The sequence below is a fragment of the Crocodylus siamensis genome, chromosome 4, assembly GCF_052110815.1.
Source record: "Crocodylus siamensis isolate JL-2025a chromosome 4, ASM5211081v1, whole genome shotgun sequence".
NCBI lineage: Eukaryota > Metazoa > Chordata > Crocodylia > Crocodylidae > Crocodylus > Crocodylus siamensis.
In genome coordinates this window covers 38,293,878-38,314,129 of record NC_143398.1, presented here as the reverse complement: position 1 = coordinate 38,314,129, position 20,252 = coordinate 38,293,878, and the positions used below count along the sequence as shown (strand labels likewise).

The window sequence follows — 20,252 nt, the reverse complement described above, 5'->3', positions numbered from 1 at the left end:
GCTCGTCTGATGCAGCCAGTGGAGACTATAAATACAGGGGGTTTGAGAGTTGCCCTTTTGTGGCAACTCATGGGGTGTATTGCTTTGCTTGCCTTTGCCTGAGCAGTTTCACTGAACCAAGCCAATTGCTATACAGACCTGCTAGCTACCATCCTAAAAGACAATAAACCTATCTATCTAAGTTTCCACCACCAAACACGAATTTGAGCTGCTGGTTGTAGGCAACTGCCTCTGAGAGCACCCAATTTAAAGAGCCTGAACACCAAGGCAAGGGACAGAAATTACCCATAAGCCATCAGAAATGACTGAAAACTGGTTTAACCCTGTAACAGAACAGAAGTTCAGTGCACACAGACCAGCTTCACAATGGTTGAACCCGGTTTAAGATAGACCTGGACAGATGAAGCACCAGACTTACCTGATTTATGCTGAACCAGTCTAACAAACTTCTGTCTCAGATCCCCTCCCAACTGAAGTTAGGTTGCAGTCCACCAGCATCCCAGGATGCCTTGAGCACCCCCACTCCCCAACCTCCTACTGCAGGTCAGTCAGGCTCTGTCTGCTCCAGCCAAGCCAGGCCCACCACAGCCCTGGGCTGTCACAGAGCTGAAGCAGCACAGCCTCTGCTCCACAGCCTGCATCCTGCCTGCACCTGGGTGGAGAGAAAGGGGGCAGCCCTCCCCCAGCTGCAGCCCTGCCCCTGAGCCCTGGCCTGTTCAGCTGCTCACCCCCTCCTGTGTGCTCGACCTGCCCCCGTAGGTGGAAAACAGGAAGCAATCCCCTGTCAGTGCTAGGGGGCTGCCCATGCAGGGGGAGCCACCTAAGGGGATTTCCCCTGGCCCATGCCATGGGTGCCTGGGGGGTCTTCCTCCCCTTCCCTGTGTGGTCTAGCTGCAACTCGGCTAGCCCTACCACCACAGGTGGGAGGGAAGGAGGCCCAGTCCCCAGTCCCGGTGCCAGGAGGGTTAGCCATGCTTGAGGAGGAGGAGGTGGTGGAAAATCCCACAGGCTCCTACAGAATGAAAGATCACACAGAGGGCCAGAGGAAGGTTCCAACCCTCCCAAGGCAGCCTTACCTGCATGGGCAGTCCCCTGGCACCAGAAAAGGGGACTGTTCACGCTGTGCAGAGGGACCACAGGGGGTTGGCGGCAGGTGGTAGGCAGCCAATCAAGGATGGCCTCAAAGTGATACTTTGCATTTGCAGTAATTTTTTTTAGGGGGTGTCAAAACTCTTTTGAATGGAAAGATTGAGACAGATCTTAGAATGTCATTTCTGTGCCCTGCTTTAAAACCCTTTCTCCAAGTAAATCACTTTCCCCATCATACCCATTACAGCACAACCACAAAACTGTTTTCCATCAGTTGTCAAGGTCTGAAGAGGTTTGGCCATAGAGTGTAGAATGTGTCTGGCTTTTCAGTTATAGCTGTATTTTGCTGTCCTCAGAGACTAAGAGCAAACAACTCCGGCAACATAGTTAGTCTCCAATTACTTCCTATCTCCTATCCATTAGTGATCTGGATTCTCTTACTGAGCAATGCCCTCCCTGTTAACACAATTTCAAGGTTAAAATTAAAGAGTAAGGGCCAGAGCTCTTAACAGAGATAGGATGATTTACATCAACTATACATTCAAAAAGGTGCATTTGCAACAACCACATGAATTCATCCCTGCTACACATCTTGTCCGTTCCATGCTATGTTTCTCTTGGGAATATATCGACACTATGTATTAATGAAATCCCCAAAACAGAGAAAAAACCCTGACTTGGTGCAACCTGGCCAAGTTGACATGTTTAAGAACAAGGATTGCTCCATATAGCATAGCTAACTCAGTCAATAGATGCAAGTACACTGCTGTTCAAGGCAGTCACAAGAAGCCGTACTTAGGAGGAAGGAGGATAAAGAGCAGGGGGAAAAAAAATCTGTGGTTTACTGCGGCAGAGTAGTTGGGTTAGTGAAGGCTGCTGGGAAGGGGAAGAAGCAAAGAGGGGCTGGGCCTTGAGTCTTTGGGCCCAGTGACAGGCAGCAAATTCTGGCGCACATAAGTACAAGCCGGATAACCCCTGCTTCCAAAACACAGTTCCTACATAAGTTCCACTTGATCCCCGCTGACTTCCTGCCTATGGCGGGGTGGAAGGGGGAGCTGGACCTGATGATCCCATGAGGTCCCTTCCAGCCCCTCATGTCTATGAAATCCATTAAATAAGGCACTTTATGCATCTGAAACATTACCCCTTGCCTTTTGATTTTGAAAAGTTTATTGAGAATTATCAGGCAAGAAAAGAAAGACCCCAAATTTATTTAACAGCATTCCTTTGTTTGTAATGGTATCACTTCTGAATTACATCATATCTGCTCACTTCTAAAATTTCTAGGAGCCTTGAAGACATCATCTTTAGGAAGAATCAGCCTATTGATTCTGGTGAAAACTGAAAATGCAGGAGGTGGATGTGGGGTCATGTACAGCCCATAGTAGCCAATAGCAGACCCAGCAGCTTCAGCCATCTCTGTAATTGTATACAGATCAAAAAACTAGTGGATAGCACCCATTAAAACCTTCCTGAATCCTTCTCCCTCTTCTGACGAGATTCCATAAGCCAGTGTGTGAACTAGGGCATCATGGAGTAACCCAAGATCCTTTCAAGGGTGTCATGCAATGCTCACATTGCTAGGTGTGCAAACACTGGTTCACAAGATAAAGCCAGAGATTTTAAGTGGGAATTCATAGTGTTACAACATCCTGGCCTATTGTGGTCTCTTGAGTTCTTTGCAGCAACATAAATTGCTCTGTTACCTTTTTTTTGGTCGCCAAAGCAGGTCAAAACTAAGAGCTGGCATTTTCTGAGTGGGGTCTCAAGTCTAGAAAGGTTGAGAATCACTGTCCTAGGCAGATTTTAAAAAGTTGAAATTTGACACAAGTGACTAATCTCCTTGACAGAAAAGAAATAGGAATAATAGGACAGGAGGGAATGAGGGTGCACAAGGAACCTCTAGAATGGGGAGACTAAAAAATAGGGACTATACAGAGACCTGGCCCGGGGATGGAGATAGGAATCTGAGGAGCAATAAAGCCCTAGCTCTGGGGTCATGGGAGTAATGAGTGTGCATAGCAGGAAGAATTGGGGAGGGGTGTTACAAGCTGTCACTGAAACAGAGTGGAATGGAAGTGCAGCACAAGGGGAGCCTGTGGGAGAAAGTGGATGCAGGCTTTTGCAGAAATTAACTTTTGGGGGCTATGTATAAAAAGTTCAGTTTTGGGCCCTACTCTTTACTAGAAAACCACATGATAAGAAAACTAGTGTAGCAATGGCTCGGTGAGTGAGGCATGCATCCCAGGCTCCACCTAAACAGGGAGGAGTACTCCTTCTCTGTAGCAGCTCCAGATCCAGTAATAGGAAGGCAGACAAGCAGCAGTGGTGTGTGATGGGGAAACAGCAGCTGGTGGGTTGCTGCTGCTGAAGGAGATGTCACCTTATTCACAGCTAAAAGCGGAACTTTCTGGCAGCTCAATGCACATGATAGAGGCAAAAACAAGGTGACATTTCCCCCAGCAGCACTCTCCCCGGCTGCTGTTCCAGGACCATGTGCAGCCACTACCCAGGGCACAGTACTGGCCAGTTACACTTCTGATCAACTCAAGGCTCCATGCAATTACATGGTTTGTATGACTTCCCCAATGCCACCTCTGGATACAAAGATCCCCTGGCGTATGCTATGAACTTGGTCCATAGAAGGAGAACCCTGTACCACAGACTGGTGTAGTGCCCGAAGACTGGAAGAAGGCCAATGTGGTGCCGATCTTCAAGAAAGGGAGGAGAGTGGATCCGGCTAACTACAGGCCCATTAGCCTGACTTCTATCCTGGGGAAGATCTTAGAAAAGTTTATTAAGGAGGCCATCCTTGAGGGACTGGCCCAGGCTAACATTCTAAGGGATAGCCAGCACAGGTTTGTTGCGGGTAGGTCTTGTTTGACCAATCTCATTTCCTTCTATGACCAGGTGACCTATCACCTGGACAAGGGAGAAGAGATTGATGTCATATATCTTGACTTCAAAAAAGCTTTTGATCTGGTATCCCATGATCACCTCTTGGCCAAACTGCCCAGTTGTGGCCTTGGCTCCACCACGATCCGCTGGCTGGGAAATTGGCTTCGTGGTCGGACCCAGAGGGTTGTGATTGATGGCAGTCACTCATCATGGTGCCCTGTAACCAGTGGGGTCCCTCAAGGCTCTGTCCTGGGACCCATACTGTTCAACATCTTCATTAACGATGTGGACATTGGAGTCAGGAGTGGACTGGCTAAGTTCGCCGATGACACCAAACTTTGGGGCAAAGCATCCATGCCAGAAGAGAGGCGGGTGATCCAGACTGACCTGGACAAGCTCAGCAAATGGGCAGACGAGAACCTGATGGTGTTTAACACCGAAAAATGCAAGGTTCTCCACCTTGGGAGGAAAAACCTGCAGCACCCTTATAGGCTCGGCAGTGCTACGTTGGTTAGCACTACAGAAGAAAAAGACTTGGGGGTCATCATTGACCACAAGATGAACATGAGCCTCCAATGCGATGCTGCGGCTAGTAAAGCGACCAAAATGCTGGCATGCATCCATAGATGCTTCTCGAGCAAATCCCGGGACGTCATTCACTCCTTGTACTCGGCCTTGGTGAGGCCGCAGCTGGAGTACTGCGTCCAGTTTTGGGCTCCACAATTCAAAAAGGATGTGGAGAAGCTTGAGAGAGTCCAGAGGAGAGACACGTGCATGATCAGAGGTCAGGAAAACAGATCTTATGATGACAGGCTGAGAGCCATGGGACTCTTTAGCCTGGAAAAGCGCAGGCTCAGGGGTGATCTGATGGCCACCTAGAAGTTTATCAGGGGTGACCACCAGGATCTGGGGGAACGTCTGTTCACCAGAGCGCCCCAAGGGATGACGAGGTCGAACGGTCACAAACTCCTGCAAGACCGTTTCAGGCTGGACATAAGGAAGAATTTCTTTCCTGTCTGAGCCCCTAAGGTCTGGAACAGTCTGCCAGCGGAGGTGGTTCAAGCACCTACATTGAACACCTTCAAGAGCAAATTGGATGCTTATCTTGCTGGGATCCTATGACCCCAGCTGACTTCCTGCCCTTTGGGCGGGGGGCTGGACTCGATGATCTCCCGAGGTCCCTTCCAGCCCTAATGTCTATGAAATCTATGAAATACAGATAACTGATCCCAGAGTTGACTCGCATCAAAACAGGCTCCTTTACACATGAAGCTTGAATGGCAATTAACTTCAATTGTCCTGGGGCAAAGTATTAATTTGGATATTTAAAATGGGACAATAGGCTTATAGTCAGTAGGATCCCAGGATTAAAGTCTTTGTCCTGGGATAAACCAGTCATCTGTTTTTAGCCCCAGAGCCTGTGCTGCCTAGCAGCTCCATGTACAGTCACCCTGACTCCTGACAGGAGCTACTGATCACACTACCAAGCTGCCAACATGAATTTGCATCAGTCTAAAATCAGGTTGTTTACTTGATTTTCATTGGCTTTTTCTTTCAACAAAGTAGCAGAGTAAGAACTGTTGCATTCATATATATAAACAATAAAAAGTAAACTGAAATTGTTCTCAGGTTAGCTGTTCAGAACTTACACGGTGAATCTTTGATTGCATTCCAACTACATTATTTTAGTGACTATTATGAGGCAAACTATTTTTACCTTAAAAAGAATTCATGCATCATTTAAAAATGTTGCATTATCCTGGTCTGTGATACTACATCAATCCAAAACAGGAAAGACAAATTACTGCCTAACAGCCTGAGTCAAAAAGAGATCATCGAGAAACCACAAAAAATATAACTGGCTTTTTAATCACTACATGTGCTTTCAAGTAGATGAAATGTTCTTTACTCTGAGCCCAAATTCTGCAAATCCCAATTCAGGACCAGTCCTTGAAATGTCAATGGGACTAACTCACATTAATAAAATTCCAGGGTGCCAAACTCATCTGGTACTATATGCTGGATGAGCTGCCCAGAATTGGTTTGCAGGGCAGGTCCCAAGTGAATAGCCATATCATTTGGTCCGTGCAGATACCCATGGGGGGAGCTGCAGCAATCCCCAGTCATACCACTATCAGATACCCAGTCCTGCAGGCAGGCACATGGGCCAGATGATGCATCTCTGCACTCTGAATGGGGCTGGAAATTTGGTGGTGGCATGAGGGTTGGCAGTATTACCTGTCATCTCCTGGGAACTGTGGCCATTACCACTGCCACTTGTCATCCAAATAGCTAGACTGGGAGTGCATTGCCATATCATCTGGCCCACAGGGCTGGAAGTCTGGCAGTGGGACAAAAGGCAGCACTCATACCTGCAACTGGTCATCCTGCTGCTAAATTTCTAGCCTCATAAGCAGTCTTCTAGGCCAGATCTTTAACGCACATGCTTTGATGCTTTTAGGTTGCAATTACTATCTGCTGCAAATTATTATTTTCTCCATTCAACTTACTTATTCCATACGTGTTTGATTACTGACCCAATACCTGCAGCCCATACAAGTTAGAACTAAGCCATTATGATTTTAAAGCAGCATTTTGTGATGTCCATCATATAATTAACTTAAACACAAGTTCCAGATTTAATGCAGCAAATAAAATAACTTGTATTTTGCATATGCATCTATACACTGTGAAACAGTCAGGTTATATATGACCTTACACTACATAAATTCAAGTGATAACTGGGATTTTTTAAGTCCTGCGCCAAGCTATACTAAGATTAAGAAAGCATTAAATGACAAAGCAGAAAGGAATCAAGAAAAAACAAACTTAAAAAACTAAAATGAAGGAGAAATGTAACAAAACACACCACCTAGGAGCCATCCAACATTAAATGGACAGGAAATGCATACTGTATATACAAATGTAGAGTTAAAATTCCATTTTAAAAAGTGTCAAGAGACTGTTAAAGGCATAAAATTAGGCTTCCATCATGTAAAGACATCCAGCTGGATGTCTTATCTAGGAAAAGCCCTGCTGGTAACAACCTTTATGTTGACCTTGCTTATGCATACATTAAGACTGAAGGGTTATAAGGCTCACTGAAGTCAGCTCCAGACATATTTGTCTGGAATGTGATAAACTACCTTTTAGCACAAACTGATTTAATTTTCATTGAGGAAATCATACCTGCTTTATAGCTTGCTGAAGTTTCTCCAGATTGATTTCTTTGGCTTCTTTTAATAATGTCTTTTCATCCATCTTTAACATTGAAACTCTGTATTGGCAGAGCTCAACCACGACCACATCGGGCTGCACTTCTTGTATCGTCTGAAAAAGATGGATTTATTTACACCAACCTGGATAAGATGAAATGGTATTGCAGTCAATATCGATGTTTTCATATGAGTAATTTGAGAGGTACAAGACTTAATCAGAGCCCCTTCCACAAACCATCTTCAATTAATAGAATAAGGGAAAGAAAGCAGGGCCTCAGGAAGCTGATATTGTTTTGAATTATCACATGCTGTTAGTTACTCTGCTGGTCTGAAGACTAATAATGGAAGAAGTCAGCAACATGTATTATCTAGCAGCTACCTGGGGGCAGGAAGCTAGGGTAAAACTTGGATTAGGAAAATATGATTTTTTAACTCTTCCCCTATATTTAACAATATTCATTGTAAAAGGCAATTTGTAACTTTTCACGCTGCAGTCTTTGGTGGGCCAGGTCTTCCCAATGGCTTGAATCACTGGGGGTGGACTGGGGAGGGGATTCATCCTGGCATGGCATTCCAGTAGGTCAGCTTCCAGAAATGGGCGGTCTCTTCAAACCTGTTCTCAGTCAGATTTACTTCCTCGAATTTGGGGTAAGCATGCTGAGCTTTTACATTCCAGTTGCACAGGCTACTGATCCAGCACATGGGACAAATTCCAAAATTCCACTTTCCATCTGAAGCTTTGCATCTCAACAAGGCCCTCCCCCACATCCCATGATATAGCATCATTTGGTGTCAGATCAGAATAATTATCTGTTGATAGGCCAAATATTGATAACATTTGGGACTGGCAGGTTGTCTATTTCACCAACTTATTTACTGTTTAAACAACATGGCCTACAACTTCACTTTGGATCTATTAGTTCCAGAAGCTAAATGGAGGGCAGGAGCCTAGAGGTTAAAGTGCAGGGCTGGGTCAAAAAACCTAGATTCTACTAATCTACTTCGTTGTGGTGAGCTGCACATATCATAAAACACTGTTGAAGAGCTCCAACTGTATATTTACCTTCACTACATCTCTTTTGCTGCTGTCGCTGAAGTGGGCAGTACCAACAACATATACTTTAGAACCTTCCTCAGTGACAAGTTCAGTCACAGTGCAGGGTAGATTGGGCTTCTTTTGTCGTTTCTTCATCTTCACCTCCAAGAGAATTTTAAAAGCATCTGCATCTGCTACAATGTTAAAATGTATACATGTCTAACAAACTGTTTGCAAGTACAACAGAAAAATTTTTAAAATGTTATATTAATTTTCCTGGGCTATTCAGTCACCTATAGATTTTTTTTAAACAGCGCAATCTTAGATTCTTTCCCAAGCTTCAATAAATATTGTGGATCCACATCTGGGGATTATTTCCCCAAGGATGAATCCCAGCCTCTCTACATGCAAGAGAACCTCATGTTTCTATCCCTCTGGATACTAGGACAAGATCTACACACAGGCCACAAAATGTAGGGTAGAGAAGAGGAATGTGAAAACAGGAGGATGGGGAGAGGGGCACATTGCAAAGCACACTCAATAACATGTCTCAAACTAAAGTGAGGGACATCTCCTGCCCATCCCCCTTCACAATAAGAGTGTCTATGCATCACATGACATTTAACAGCAGCATAATTATACTGGTCCAGTTATTCTGTTAAGTTTCCTTGTGTAGCTGTAGAAGTATATGTGGTACCTGCCTGTGCTTGTAATGGCTCTAACAGCTAATCTAAGGCTTTTAACTTCAAACACACTGAAGGTCGCTACAGCTTTAAATGAAATACGGTACAGTTTTGTCCAGCTCCTTGAGAATTGACCCTGTGATTCTTCCCTAGTTCTCAGAACTGAATTATTTGATAATACAATATAAATGCTCATTAACTGATAAAGATACAGGTAAAATCCATCAGATTCATGAAAGCTGCCTGTGAAGAGCCAGAAGGTCTGATTAACTGGGGTAGAGGGACTCCTATTGAGTTCAATGGTAAAAGTAGTAACCTTTGAATGATGCTTTTTAAAATGTAATGTATATCAGAAAAAGTTGGAAAGGGTGAATAAGCATAGTTTAATTTTTTCAACCAACTTTTTCTTACAAGGCAATAGGAAATACTTCTATGGCAAGTTGTTTTACAAGTCAGCCAAGTTTCAAGCTGCCAAAAGTCTGGAATATAATAGCAGTCACAGGAGAGAAGGATTAGGGAACAGACTGTAGGTGAGATGTCCAAGATGCAGATAAACTGCAGATCCATGTGGTACATTTGTAAAATCATGGAAGCTGGGAAAATGCATCTCTGACTTCCAAATGTGTTACATCAACATGAATCTCATACATGGTATTTGATACAGCACAATAGCACATGGGAAGCTAAACAGCCAAATCCAGGCATATTTCCTTCGAAGTTTCTATTGTTATTCACTGTACTCAGACCACTAGATTAGTAAAGACCCCTTTCTAAACTTCATAGGACATTTTCTAGTTGAAATGTGTCTGTCCTATCTCCTACACGCCTATCTCTTTCAACACAAAATTTACTTTGGCTATAGCAATAGTGATAAGACAACATCTACCATAAGACATTAGTGATATATCACTAATATCATGGGGCAGAATGGAAAATCAAATCCATATGCAGGGGTGGATCCAGAAGGGGTGCAGTGATATGGCTGCACCCCCTCCTTTCAGACAATGCCACAGAAGCAGCAACTCAGGACTTGTTTTAAGTCCCTAAAATCAGGTAAGAATTTCCACCCGCCTTCCCCTCCATGTGCAGCAGCATGTCCCCTCCCCTGCTCTATTGGCCACTACCACTGTCGCCAGGTGGGGGACGGGCTTAGCCAGGGACAGTGGCAGCAGGCAGGTTCCTCCTTCCTGCCCAATTCCCAGGATATTTCTTGGCAGTCTGGGAGCAGGCAAGGGGAGGGGAACCTGTCTGCTGCCACCACTGCTACTGCTGCCTCAACCAGACCTGGCTCCCTGTGCAGCCTTCCCACTGTCCTAGTTGGAATAGGGCCGGAGTGGCTGAGACAGCAGTATAAGGTCCAGAGGTGTAAGTAGGTTTAAAAAGAGAGAATTCTGGGACTCCCCCCCCCATCCCAGAGTCAGTCAGAGACAGCAGCAGTGAATGGGGAGAGGGAATGGGAGGGTAGGGAGGTGTTGCCGAGCATGGAGGGGAGGGAAAAGGGGATTCTTACCTGTTTTGAGCACTTAAAAGAAGTCCCTGGCTGCTGCTTCTATGGCATGGTTTGCCCATCCTGCAGGAGGGGAGGCTGGGACTGGGACATGCAGCCACCTCTGCAGCACCCTTCACTGCTCCCATGCCCATGCCTGTATATGTCCAAATACTGCTTAGCGAGTAGGACCCAGACTACATAAGGGCTGAGTATATCTATGTTCTCAACAGCAGAATATGTTTATACAGTAAAAGCTGCATTTTACAAGCTGGCATGCTCTACTAACTGGCATGCTGGCTTGTAAGATAAAGTGAAACCAGAAGTGCCCACTACAGCACTTAGGGTTTCTCCGAGTCCCCACAGCCGGGGGCAAAGCAGCCTGCGCTGCTGAGCCCCCACAGCCTGGGGGCATAACAGGCTGCATGAGGCTGTGTGGGACCCGCCTCCCTGTCCCACAGGGCCTGCAGGACGGGTGGCGATGAGGCGGGACAGGCAGAGGGACGCCCCAGACGCAGCGGGAGAAGCGGCGGCTGGGGCCACTCAATTAACTGGCATATTTTGTTATCTGGCATTCCCCATTCTCGGGGGATGCCGGATAACAAAGCTTTTACTGTAGTAGTTTCAAGATATGAAACTAGAAGACTGACAAAAATCAAACTTTTTGATTCGGCCTCCTCCCCCCAACTTTGCTTGTATGTTTGTCAGTCATGAGAAAATGGACCTACATTTTTAATGGTGTAATTAGTTCCCCTTTGGACTAATAATCACATTTCTGCTAATGAAATAGTGTAAATGTATAGCTTGATAATCTAAAGCTATGGCCAACATGGTGATTTTTAAACTTTAATCAAACTCAGCACATACAAATATTCTGCGATAGCACGGAAGCCTCCTTCGGACCATCTTCTGGTATGCTGGAGGAGGAGGGCCTTGGTTCTGCAGCAGCCTGCATGGAAGAAATTTTAAAAAAGAACAGAAATTACAATTATACTGTTATAGGCCTCTCCCATTTTTTAGCCTGCTTATTTTGAACGTGTATAATATCCAAGCAAATGAACAATTTAAACAGTAACAGGGTTTAGAAAACCAAAGAGATTTTATTTAACAGTTTTTTGTTAGCAAGAAAACTATGCTACAGAGAAATACAACTAAAGACTAGATATTTCAAACCTCTTTTGAAAGAAATATTTATACCTAACAGAGCACACAAAATCAGATTATAGATTATAATACAGCAGACTGTGCTCTTTAAAGGTGCTATAGAATTGTGTGTTGGAAACCAATATACACAGATGATTATAATAATATTGAGATATATGGGAGGACACATTACACTTAACTACCAACCACTCCGCTTTAAAAGTAGCACTAACCAGGAGGACACTGATAAGAGTGCAAATCAGGCTACCATAAGAATACCCATATTCACTCAACATAAATACACATTTTAATACATCCAATGAAGACTTATGCACATACTGACTCAAGCACATGAATAATCCAAGTCAATAGGATGTGAAGTAGAGTACACCTATAACCCCTACCAGGATTAGAATTAACTGTCCAAAGCTTTTCCCATAAATATCATCACTTGAGACATTTATGGACTGCCTTTAATTAGCAAACTTCTTCTCATTTAGAATTAGCACAAGTAGAACACAATTTAGGTGCTGTTGGGAATTCACCCAAGACAGTTCTGTTACTGATCCAATCTTCAAGCAAACCAAGAAATATTGCTGGGGGAAATTAAAGCCCAATTTAAATATGAACCATGTTTAGACAAGGAATTATTTATATCAGAATAATTGTTGGGAGGACCTGGAATACTTCATCAACATTATGTTCACAAGCCAGTAACAGAAAGTGGATCAATAATTAGTCTAGGTTCCTTCCAAATGAGAGGTACTGTTAAGGCATCAATAGCAATCAGTATTTACTTGATAAACAGTCTCTTCTGAGGGATGTAAAATGTTAGGTGGGAAGTTGTTTTATGTTACACGTAATTCAAAAAATTGAAAGCAAGGCCATATGAAATGCATCTGATTATTAAGAACTTTCAGCAACAAAGTGTAACTTCCCAAATCCTGTTCATCCTGAATTTAACTTTAAGTCAGTAACTCTCAGTTTTAAAATACTATAGGTGAAATCTTTCCCCTCCCTTCAGCAGATTACCCCTTCAGTGGGGTAATCTAACCTATTTTTAAATTACACATAAATGGAGAAAGATGAGCAGCTCTGCAGTATCAAACTTAAATTATTTGATGCAATGTATCATCTACCCATTATAGACTGGACGCAATTCCATCTCTCATCCAGAATGTATTCAGCCTCTAATCACAACAGATATCTAGTCTCTACTTCTAGCAAGAGGAACCGTGTGCGCGAATATTAGCAACAGCATTTCATATTATATTTCTCTAACAGGTGGCAGAAAAAAAAAGTTTTCCACATCCAATGACTTTGGTGGGCTAATGAGGTTGAGTTAGGGAGAAGTGCTTTGTCACATTAAACAGGTTTTTTTATTAAAAGGAAAAAGGTGCACACACTCAAAACAGCCTTCTATAGCAAAGTATTTAAAGGGACTTGGGATATGAAACTGGGAATGGAGCTGGAAGACGGAAAATTGAAGAGAATCGGAAGAAGTTTAGGGCAGAAAAAAAGCATCCAAGTTTGATTCAGCAAAGTGCTTAAAGTCTATCTTGGGACTAACTCATGCGCCTGCGAGCACTGCCAAGAAGCATGCCCTGTTGACTAATCCCTGCTTAATATATGTGCATGTCAAAGTCTGCCCCTGCTTAATGCGTGCGATTCTACAAAGCCGAGTCTCCAAAACCCCCCAAAACCTCTGAATTTCATAGTTGCAGTTTTAGAGCCCCAAATCAAACACTAAAAGATCAAAAACTAAATAAAATAAAAAACCCTCAAGAACTTTTAAGAAAATTAAAAGACATCATGGTTTTTAAGCTTATTTCATATTTGGGTGGCATGATTCATGACTTCTCAGTGCCTGGGACTGGCAATACCAGGCATATGCTTGCTGACTCTGAGACTAAGTACCTCATGTCAGTTTTCCCAGGGGAAGCCCCTATTTTTAACCTTACCTCAGGTTGTTGGTCCTCTTGCATCACTGAAGTGCGCTGTTTAATTTCACCAACCAGAGAAGGCCTATAGAAATAAGGGGGGGGGAGGGGAGAAGAGGGAAATAAGATTAAGAACTGCAACTAGCAAGGCTGGAACATCTATAAAGAGCTAAAATAAATTTAAACAAACTAAACAGTCTTGTGTTATATCCCTCCTATGCAAAACATGGGAGAAATATGGTAGAAAGTGAAGATGATACAACACAAACATGTTCACTGAATATATTCATAGAGACTCAAAGAAGACATGGATAAGTAGGAGTGGGAAGTAATGGGAATTTGGAAGCCCTGCAATCCTGCATTCTACCATGTACAAAGATAAGCTAATTCCTCCAAAATACCCCACACAATGAAAAGGATGAGGGCTGGACCAGTCAGCAGAGTAGTAGGGGGAAATGATTTTTGGTTACAGCAAAAACGCAGCCCCACTGCATTAGTGTTCTCAACTTCCTCCCTGACAAACCAATATTCAAGAGAAAAAGGCATGCTCTTCAGGGACTTCCCTCCCCACCAGCTAAAAAGAAGATGGTGAATATAACCCAACACTTTGGACTGAGAGGAAGGGTGTTACAATCTGCAAGTTGAAAACTCATGGCCTAGGTTTTGCCTCTTGCTCATCATACATAGCACTACTACCCCCTTACCAGTTTTCTGTTACCATAAAGCACTGATTCTCAACCAGGGTGCCAGGGCAGAAGCTCAGTGCATATAAACTAGTTTCAAAATGGCTAAAAGTGGTTTAAGATAAGCCTATCAGACTTAACTGATTTGGGTCAAACTGGTTTATAAAACTTCCTGGTTCAAGTTAAATCCCAGCCCCCAGCATCCCAGCATGCTTTCAAGCCCTGGGCTGGGCTATGATGTCTGCTTCAGAGAGCAGGCAAGCCCAGCTAGGGATGCAGCCCAGTCTACAGGGAGAACTGCCCTCCCAGGCAAACCCCAGCTAGGGTTTGGGGCCAGGGAGGGGGGTTAAACACCCCTTCCCCCCCACTCAAATTTACTGCTGGGTAAATAAAAAATGTAATCCTAGAGGTGCCTGGAAGCAGGAAAAGGAAGTGATGAGCAATCCTGCAGAGTCCCATTGCTGTAATTCTGGACTGCAAATCCCAAACACCTTTGGGGCAGCAGGAAGAGTAAGTAAACACAGCCAGAGAGCTGTGCTTTAGCACCCTCCCCCAACCCCACTGGGCTTCTGACCTTAGCCACTGCAGGCATGTGGCTGCATTTCCTGAATCCAAGGTAAATATCTGTTCACTTCTGTTTCAATTTAATCTGTGCATTTTAGACTAACCTGCAAAGACTGAATTGATTCAGCTTCAGGCTTTTTGACCATCTGTATTTAGCCTTTGAGTTCCTATGAGACTACCTAGTAGGAAAGTGAAACCAACCAACATGCCCGTCTCTCTTTCCTCATGGTGAAAAATGTAATAGTTCTAGGCCTTTAAGATGGATACATTTTTTTTTAACATTTACAAATATAAAGTTGCAGTGTTTACAAACACAGTAATTTCAGCTTCAATTGCTGTCTTTTCTATTTATAGGCTACTCATACCCAGCATGACACATCAGCTGAAATCTGGTTGCCAAAGGATGTAACAGATACAAATTCAGGAACTGGAACTGGTTTCAAAACCATCACCAAGGTGATCTACTGTGTGTACTGTATTTGTTTCCACTTACATCTCTGAAACTCTGAGCAACTGACACTGCAATCACAGATGGTTGAAGACGGGTTATGGCTGCTTGTGCATCAAGAGTTAGCAAAAGGTAAATTTTGTGACTGAGCTTTGACCAATTCCTAGGCAGGGGCACAATTCTCAAGAGATAAAGGAGTAGCTGCTCCATGGTAACAGCCTATTTGCATGCTCTTACTTCATGGTAAATGAAAGCCAATTCATACCATCCTACACCGCAAAAGTAAGAAGGGCAAGTTATCATGAAATGCACATGGGTGGACACGGGTAGTTACTACACACCAGATGCTGTGCTACTGTATGTCTACACCTATAATACATGGATGAAATTTATAATTAACATTAATCCCTTTCCTGACTGTATAACTATCAGAAAATTCTGGTGCATCTTTAATTCAAGGGCATCTTATATTTGAAGGAATATATGGACTAGATGACCTCCTGAGGTCCCTTTCAACCCTGATTTTCTATGATTCTATGTATATAGTATATGTCACTGGCTTGTCTACTCCAGGGGTGGCCAAACTGCAACATGTGTGACACCAATGGCACCTGTAGCCTCTGTGCGCAAGACACAATAGACGGGTGGAGACGGGCAGCACAGTGGCAGATAGGGCAGGAAACAGAGAGCAAAGCAGCAGATCAGTTTGGAGAAAAGATTCAGTGGCACTAAGGGAGGGTGTAGGGTTAATTTGTGGCACATCTGACTAAAAGGTTGGACCCCAATGTTCTAGCCCATCCTATTACTACCTTTCCTACCTACTATGACAAATGCAGACTAACTTTGGTTCCTATCCAACCATCATTCTATCGCCTTCGAAGAGCAAAATTTAAAAACCGATTTAAATTCTTTTAAAAAACTAAAATAATTAGTGTCTGTATCTAGCAAATTTTATATCACTCTGCTTTTAGAGATGGTAACAGGGTAGACTGGTAGGGTAACTCCTTTCTCTTTGAATGTGCCACTTAAGATTCAAAAGGTTCAGTAGGCTGATCTGACATTTCTTGCACTGCCAATTCAGATGTTGAGGAGGTTCAGTTTGTTCATCCTCTTTACTCCTCCCCAGTACGATCCTTTTAGTACTCAACAGATCCTTTCTGTCTCTGTAAAGATCTTCCTCCTGTGACTCCCCAGTATAAACATCATGCTGCTCCAAAATCTTAATCCCTATCTTAGGGCCAGGGCCACTGCGTCCCTCCCTCCTCCCCCACCCCAGCCCATGTTAAATGAGGTAGAAAACCTTGTTTTGGAATCAACTAAATATGGTGATTGCACTCTCTGTAATTTCATTCAATTGTAGGAATAAAAGACTCGCTATTTTGTGAATGAAATCCCATTGCTTTGCAAATGTTTTACAGTCTCTGGAGCAAAATGGTAGTCCATTCTCACTACTTCTTCAGGCATGCCATATACTGCAACTAGATTTGCAGTTTCTGATGACAGACATATCTGGGACATTTGAGATAACCCTACTTCTACAGATTTTGAATAAAAGACACCCAAAATAGGATAGATTACCTGCTAACACTTAAAAAAAATACACACCCAGTGTATTTCTGCCTTCATGTAGTATCAGTATTTCCTTTCGATTTCTGAGATCTCTCTCAGGACTGCACTATATCCTCAATTTGACTGTACATACATAACTAACGAACGGCATCTAAGCTCTCCTTTTAGATGAGTCTGCTCCCAAGTGACTTTCATAAATAGTTATTTTTTCCTGAGACTCTTCAGTATCTGTCATTTTTACAAGCCCAGCTTGCAAAATGAGCAATAAGAATGGAGACCTTTCCCCAGATCTGATCTGATCATCCCTGCAAAACACTCCATTTTATGTGCTGGAGGAGCACATAATTTACAGCAGCTGCTTGACATTTCTTCAATTTCTGTTCCAATACTGGGAAACTGGACAACATGAAACATACTGCATCAATAGCTCCCTCTGAATTTATCCCTCTGCCATTCAAACGTATGCTCTGGATAAGACTTTAGCAATTGCTAACTCTTTTTTTTCTACTCTACTCTCTGTAGACATCTTCCAGATAATACTTCTTAGAGTGTGAGAACCCATCTTTGAACTCTGGGTGGAACACTGTACAAAGGTTTTCTAAAAATAGCTTCAAGACGCTTGTGGTCCATTTCACCAACTACTTTGTTTCTACGGGTATACTGATAAGAATCACATACATCAACCACTGTTGCTAGCATTTATTTTTTTCTATCTGGGCACAGTCCTGCTATCAGAGGTTTAGAGGTATAAGCAACAGGAGCCCCTTTTGGCATCATTATATCCTGTAATCCAGTAAAGCTAACACAGCAACTTATTCTTTGACATGAAATACTGTAGCACCAGTGCTTTCCAAGTAATTCTTCAAAATGTTTATATGCCATAAACCTAGGCAAACTCCCCAGCAGATGTCTTAACTGAACTGTTATTATTGACATGTGCAGACTAAATTTAGCCAGGTAAATAACTCTTCCCAAAAATCTTTACAATTTAGCTTTGCAAGTGTCAACAATTCAGTTACTGCAGAAACTTTTACATTATTACTTCTTTTGTCCAGTAACATCTTAAATATTTTCTCTTGGTCTAAGCCACTTTGTATCTGTTCCTATTCAGTCGTAGATTTTTTTTACAGTACTTACTAAAAACTCTTTTATGCTTCTCACCCCAATCTTGTCTGATATTTTCTCCATACCAGGATGCTATTCAACATCTTCCAGCCCTTCAAAATACCTATTATATTACTCTGATACACTTCAGAAGCTAAACAGATGCCAAAGTGAAGTCAGATAAACTTGACTCTGCTGAATTGTATGTTGAATGTACAAAGTCATCCAGCTGTGCTTGCCAAAATTCACTACTGGAATCTAAAACAGTTAAAATTCAGCTTTTGCCAACTTAATAATTCTTATACTGCAGGCAATTACAAGTGTTCCTTTCTGTGTTTTATTGCTAACTCTTGGATTCAAATATGTTTTTATGTCTTCTCACCCTGGCATAGTTGCAACTGCTATAGAATTAGCCTACCTATAGGCTTTGTTATAACCTGCAGCTGTTCTGTACACTGCAGTTCTCTCTTACTTTAGCCCTTAACGCTATGGTAATTTTATGAAGTGTACACATTACAGACGGTACTTGCAAGTTTATCTTTATGGCACTTTTCTCTGAAAAACACCCCATGATTTCAAAAACACCCTGGTATTCTGCAAACACATCTCAAATCACCTTATTTCTTTGCCATATTGACTCTATTTAAATTTACCTTAGCACAGCTGATGATCCCTGTAAGGCTTGTAAGTTAAAATTCTACTATTGGAAAATGTAGCAATGTTTTCCTAGCTTGAAGCCACAATATAAACTGCACTTAACTACAAACTTGTAGTTTTTCTCCGGCGTAGATTATTAACCAGATATTCAATTTGCAAAGTGATCCAGTCTTTAAACAATTGCAATTGTACAACTGCAGAGCAGTGGATCTCAGCTTTTTTCGATTCAAAGCATTCCCCAAAAAACATCTGTTCTTAGTTTTCATTAATTTCTTGACTAATTGAAACTAATAGAGAAATGCTTCTATTGCAAAGAACTCAGAAGGAACAAGCAAGAAAGCTTTTGAAATAATCAATGACTTTTTTGCCTCAGAATGTACAGGCAAGGTCAGCTCCCAAACTATGACCTATGACAGCACAGTATGGGGAGGAGGTGAGCAGCCAAGAGTGGCAAAAGAACAAGTTACGGACTACTTAGAAAAGCTGGATGTGTACAAGTCCACTAGGCCAGATGCAATGCACCCAAAGATGCAGGAGCTGAACAAGGTGACTTGCAGAGCTGCTGGCCATTATCTTTGAAAAAGCATGGCAATTGGGAGAGGTTCCAGATGACTGGAAAAGGGCAAATATAGTGCTCATCTTTAAGGAAGGGAAGGAGGAGAATCTGGGTATCTTCAGACCAGTCAGCCTCACCGCAGTTCCTGGAAAAATCATGGAGCAGGTTCTCAAGGAATCTATTTCTAAGCACTTGGCAGATGACCTGATTATCAGGGATCCCACTTGCTCTTTGCTGTTGAAAAATGCAGATTTTCTCCTTTAAAGGAGAAAAATGCAGGAGACTGTGGGTTTCCCCTTGTAGACTGGCAGAGTTCCAGCCTGCAAGGAGCTGCAGGGAGTGGGACACAAGGGGTCAAAGTGCATGCACATGCACATAGCAGCCAGGCAGCGGTGGAGAACACCTACTGCAGCTCCCTCCAAGTAAGTCTATGGGGGGGAGGGGGCACAGGTAATGCATCAGGTGGGTGGGGAGACTACTGGCAACTTGGTGGGGAGGTGGGGAGCTACAGGTGACATGGCAGAGGGGTATGGAGGGGGCCAAAGTGATGTTGCGGGGGGGGGAGAGGAATGTGCTGCCCCCCAAGTTTTCTGCATCCACAGCAGGGCATGAGGCTGTAGCCAGGCAGGAGCTGCCTCTGTGGCCCAGTGGGTGGGACCCAGCGTGGGAAGGAGCACTGTACTGCCATGGCTACCAAGGTAAGATGCAGCAGTGAGGCAGAGTTGTGCCCCCACTGCTGCTGGGTGGGCAAGGGGTACCTAAGCTTAGCACTTCCTCCCATACTGGGTCCTGCCCACTGGGCCAGAGGCAGTTCCTGCCCGGAGCTGATCTGGCCTGGCTGCAGCCCCAAGCCCTGCTGTGGGCACAGAAATCTTGGGGGGCATATGCTGCCCCTTTCCCCTGCCATGTGCCTGTGCCCACACTCCCTCTCTTCCCCACATGCTAGGAGCTAGCGGGCAGCAGGTCAGGAGCGAGGGGCACCAGCAGGGCCAAGAGGCTGCAGGTTAGGAGCGAGGGGCACTGGTAGGGCCAGGGGGGCTGTGAGTCAGGAGTGAGGGGCAACAGCAAGACTCAGGGGGAGATTGGGGGGGCTGTGGCTTGGCAGTGAGTGGCACTAGCAAGGTTGGGGGCAGGGCACCAGCATATCAAGGTTGCTCAGCAAAAAAAGCAGCAGGAGA

At 43.7% G+C, this 20,252-nt stretch overlaps 1 protein-coding gene across 4 annotated transcripts in view; it reads right to left on the bottom strand.

Moving 5' to 3' along the window:
• The window catches only part of TRABD (TraB domain containing), a 58,194-nt gene that overhangs the window by 29,857 nt on the left and 8,085 nt on the right, over window positions 1-20,252 (bottom strand). For 2 of the 4 annotated variants that reach the window (XM_090042150.1, XM_090042151.1), the window contains exons 2-5: window positions 13,515-13,578; window positions 11,278-11,359; window positions 8,269-8,435; window positions 7,177-7,317 (exon numbers count right to left, since the gene is read on the bottom strand). In XM_090042150.1, coding sequence (XP_089898276.1) covers window positions 7,177-7,317; window positions 8,269-8,435; window positions 11,278-11,359; window positions 13,515-13,538 — 414 coding nt within the window. In that variant the 5' untranslated portion in view covers window positions 13,539-13,578. The remainder of the gene's footprint in view (window positions 1-7,176; window positions 7,318-8,268; window positions 8,436-11,277; window positions 11,360-13,514; window positions 13,579-20,252) is intronic. The other 2 variants (XM_090042152.1, XM_090042153.1) reach the window with 1 other exon arrangement.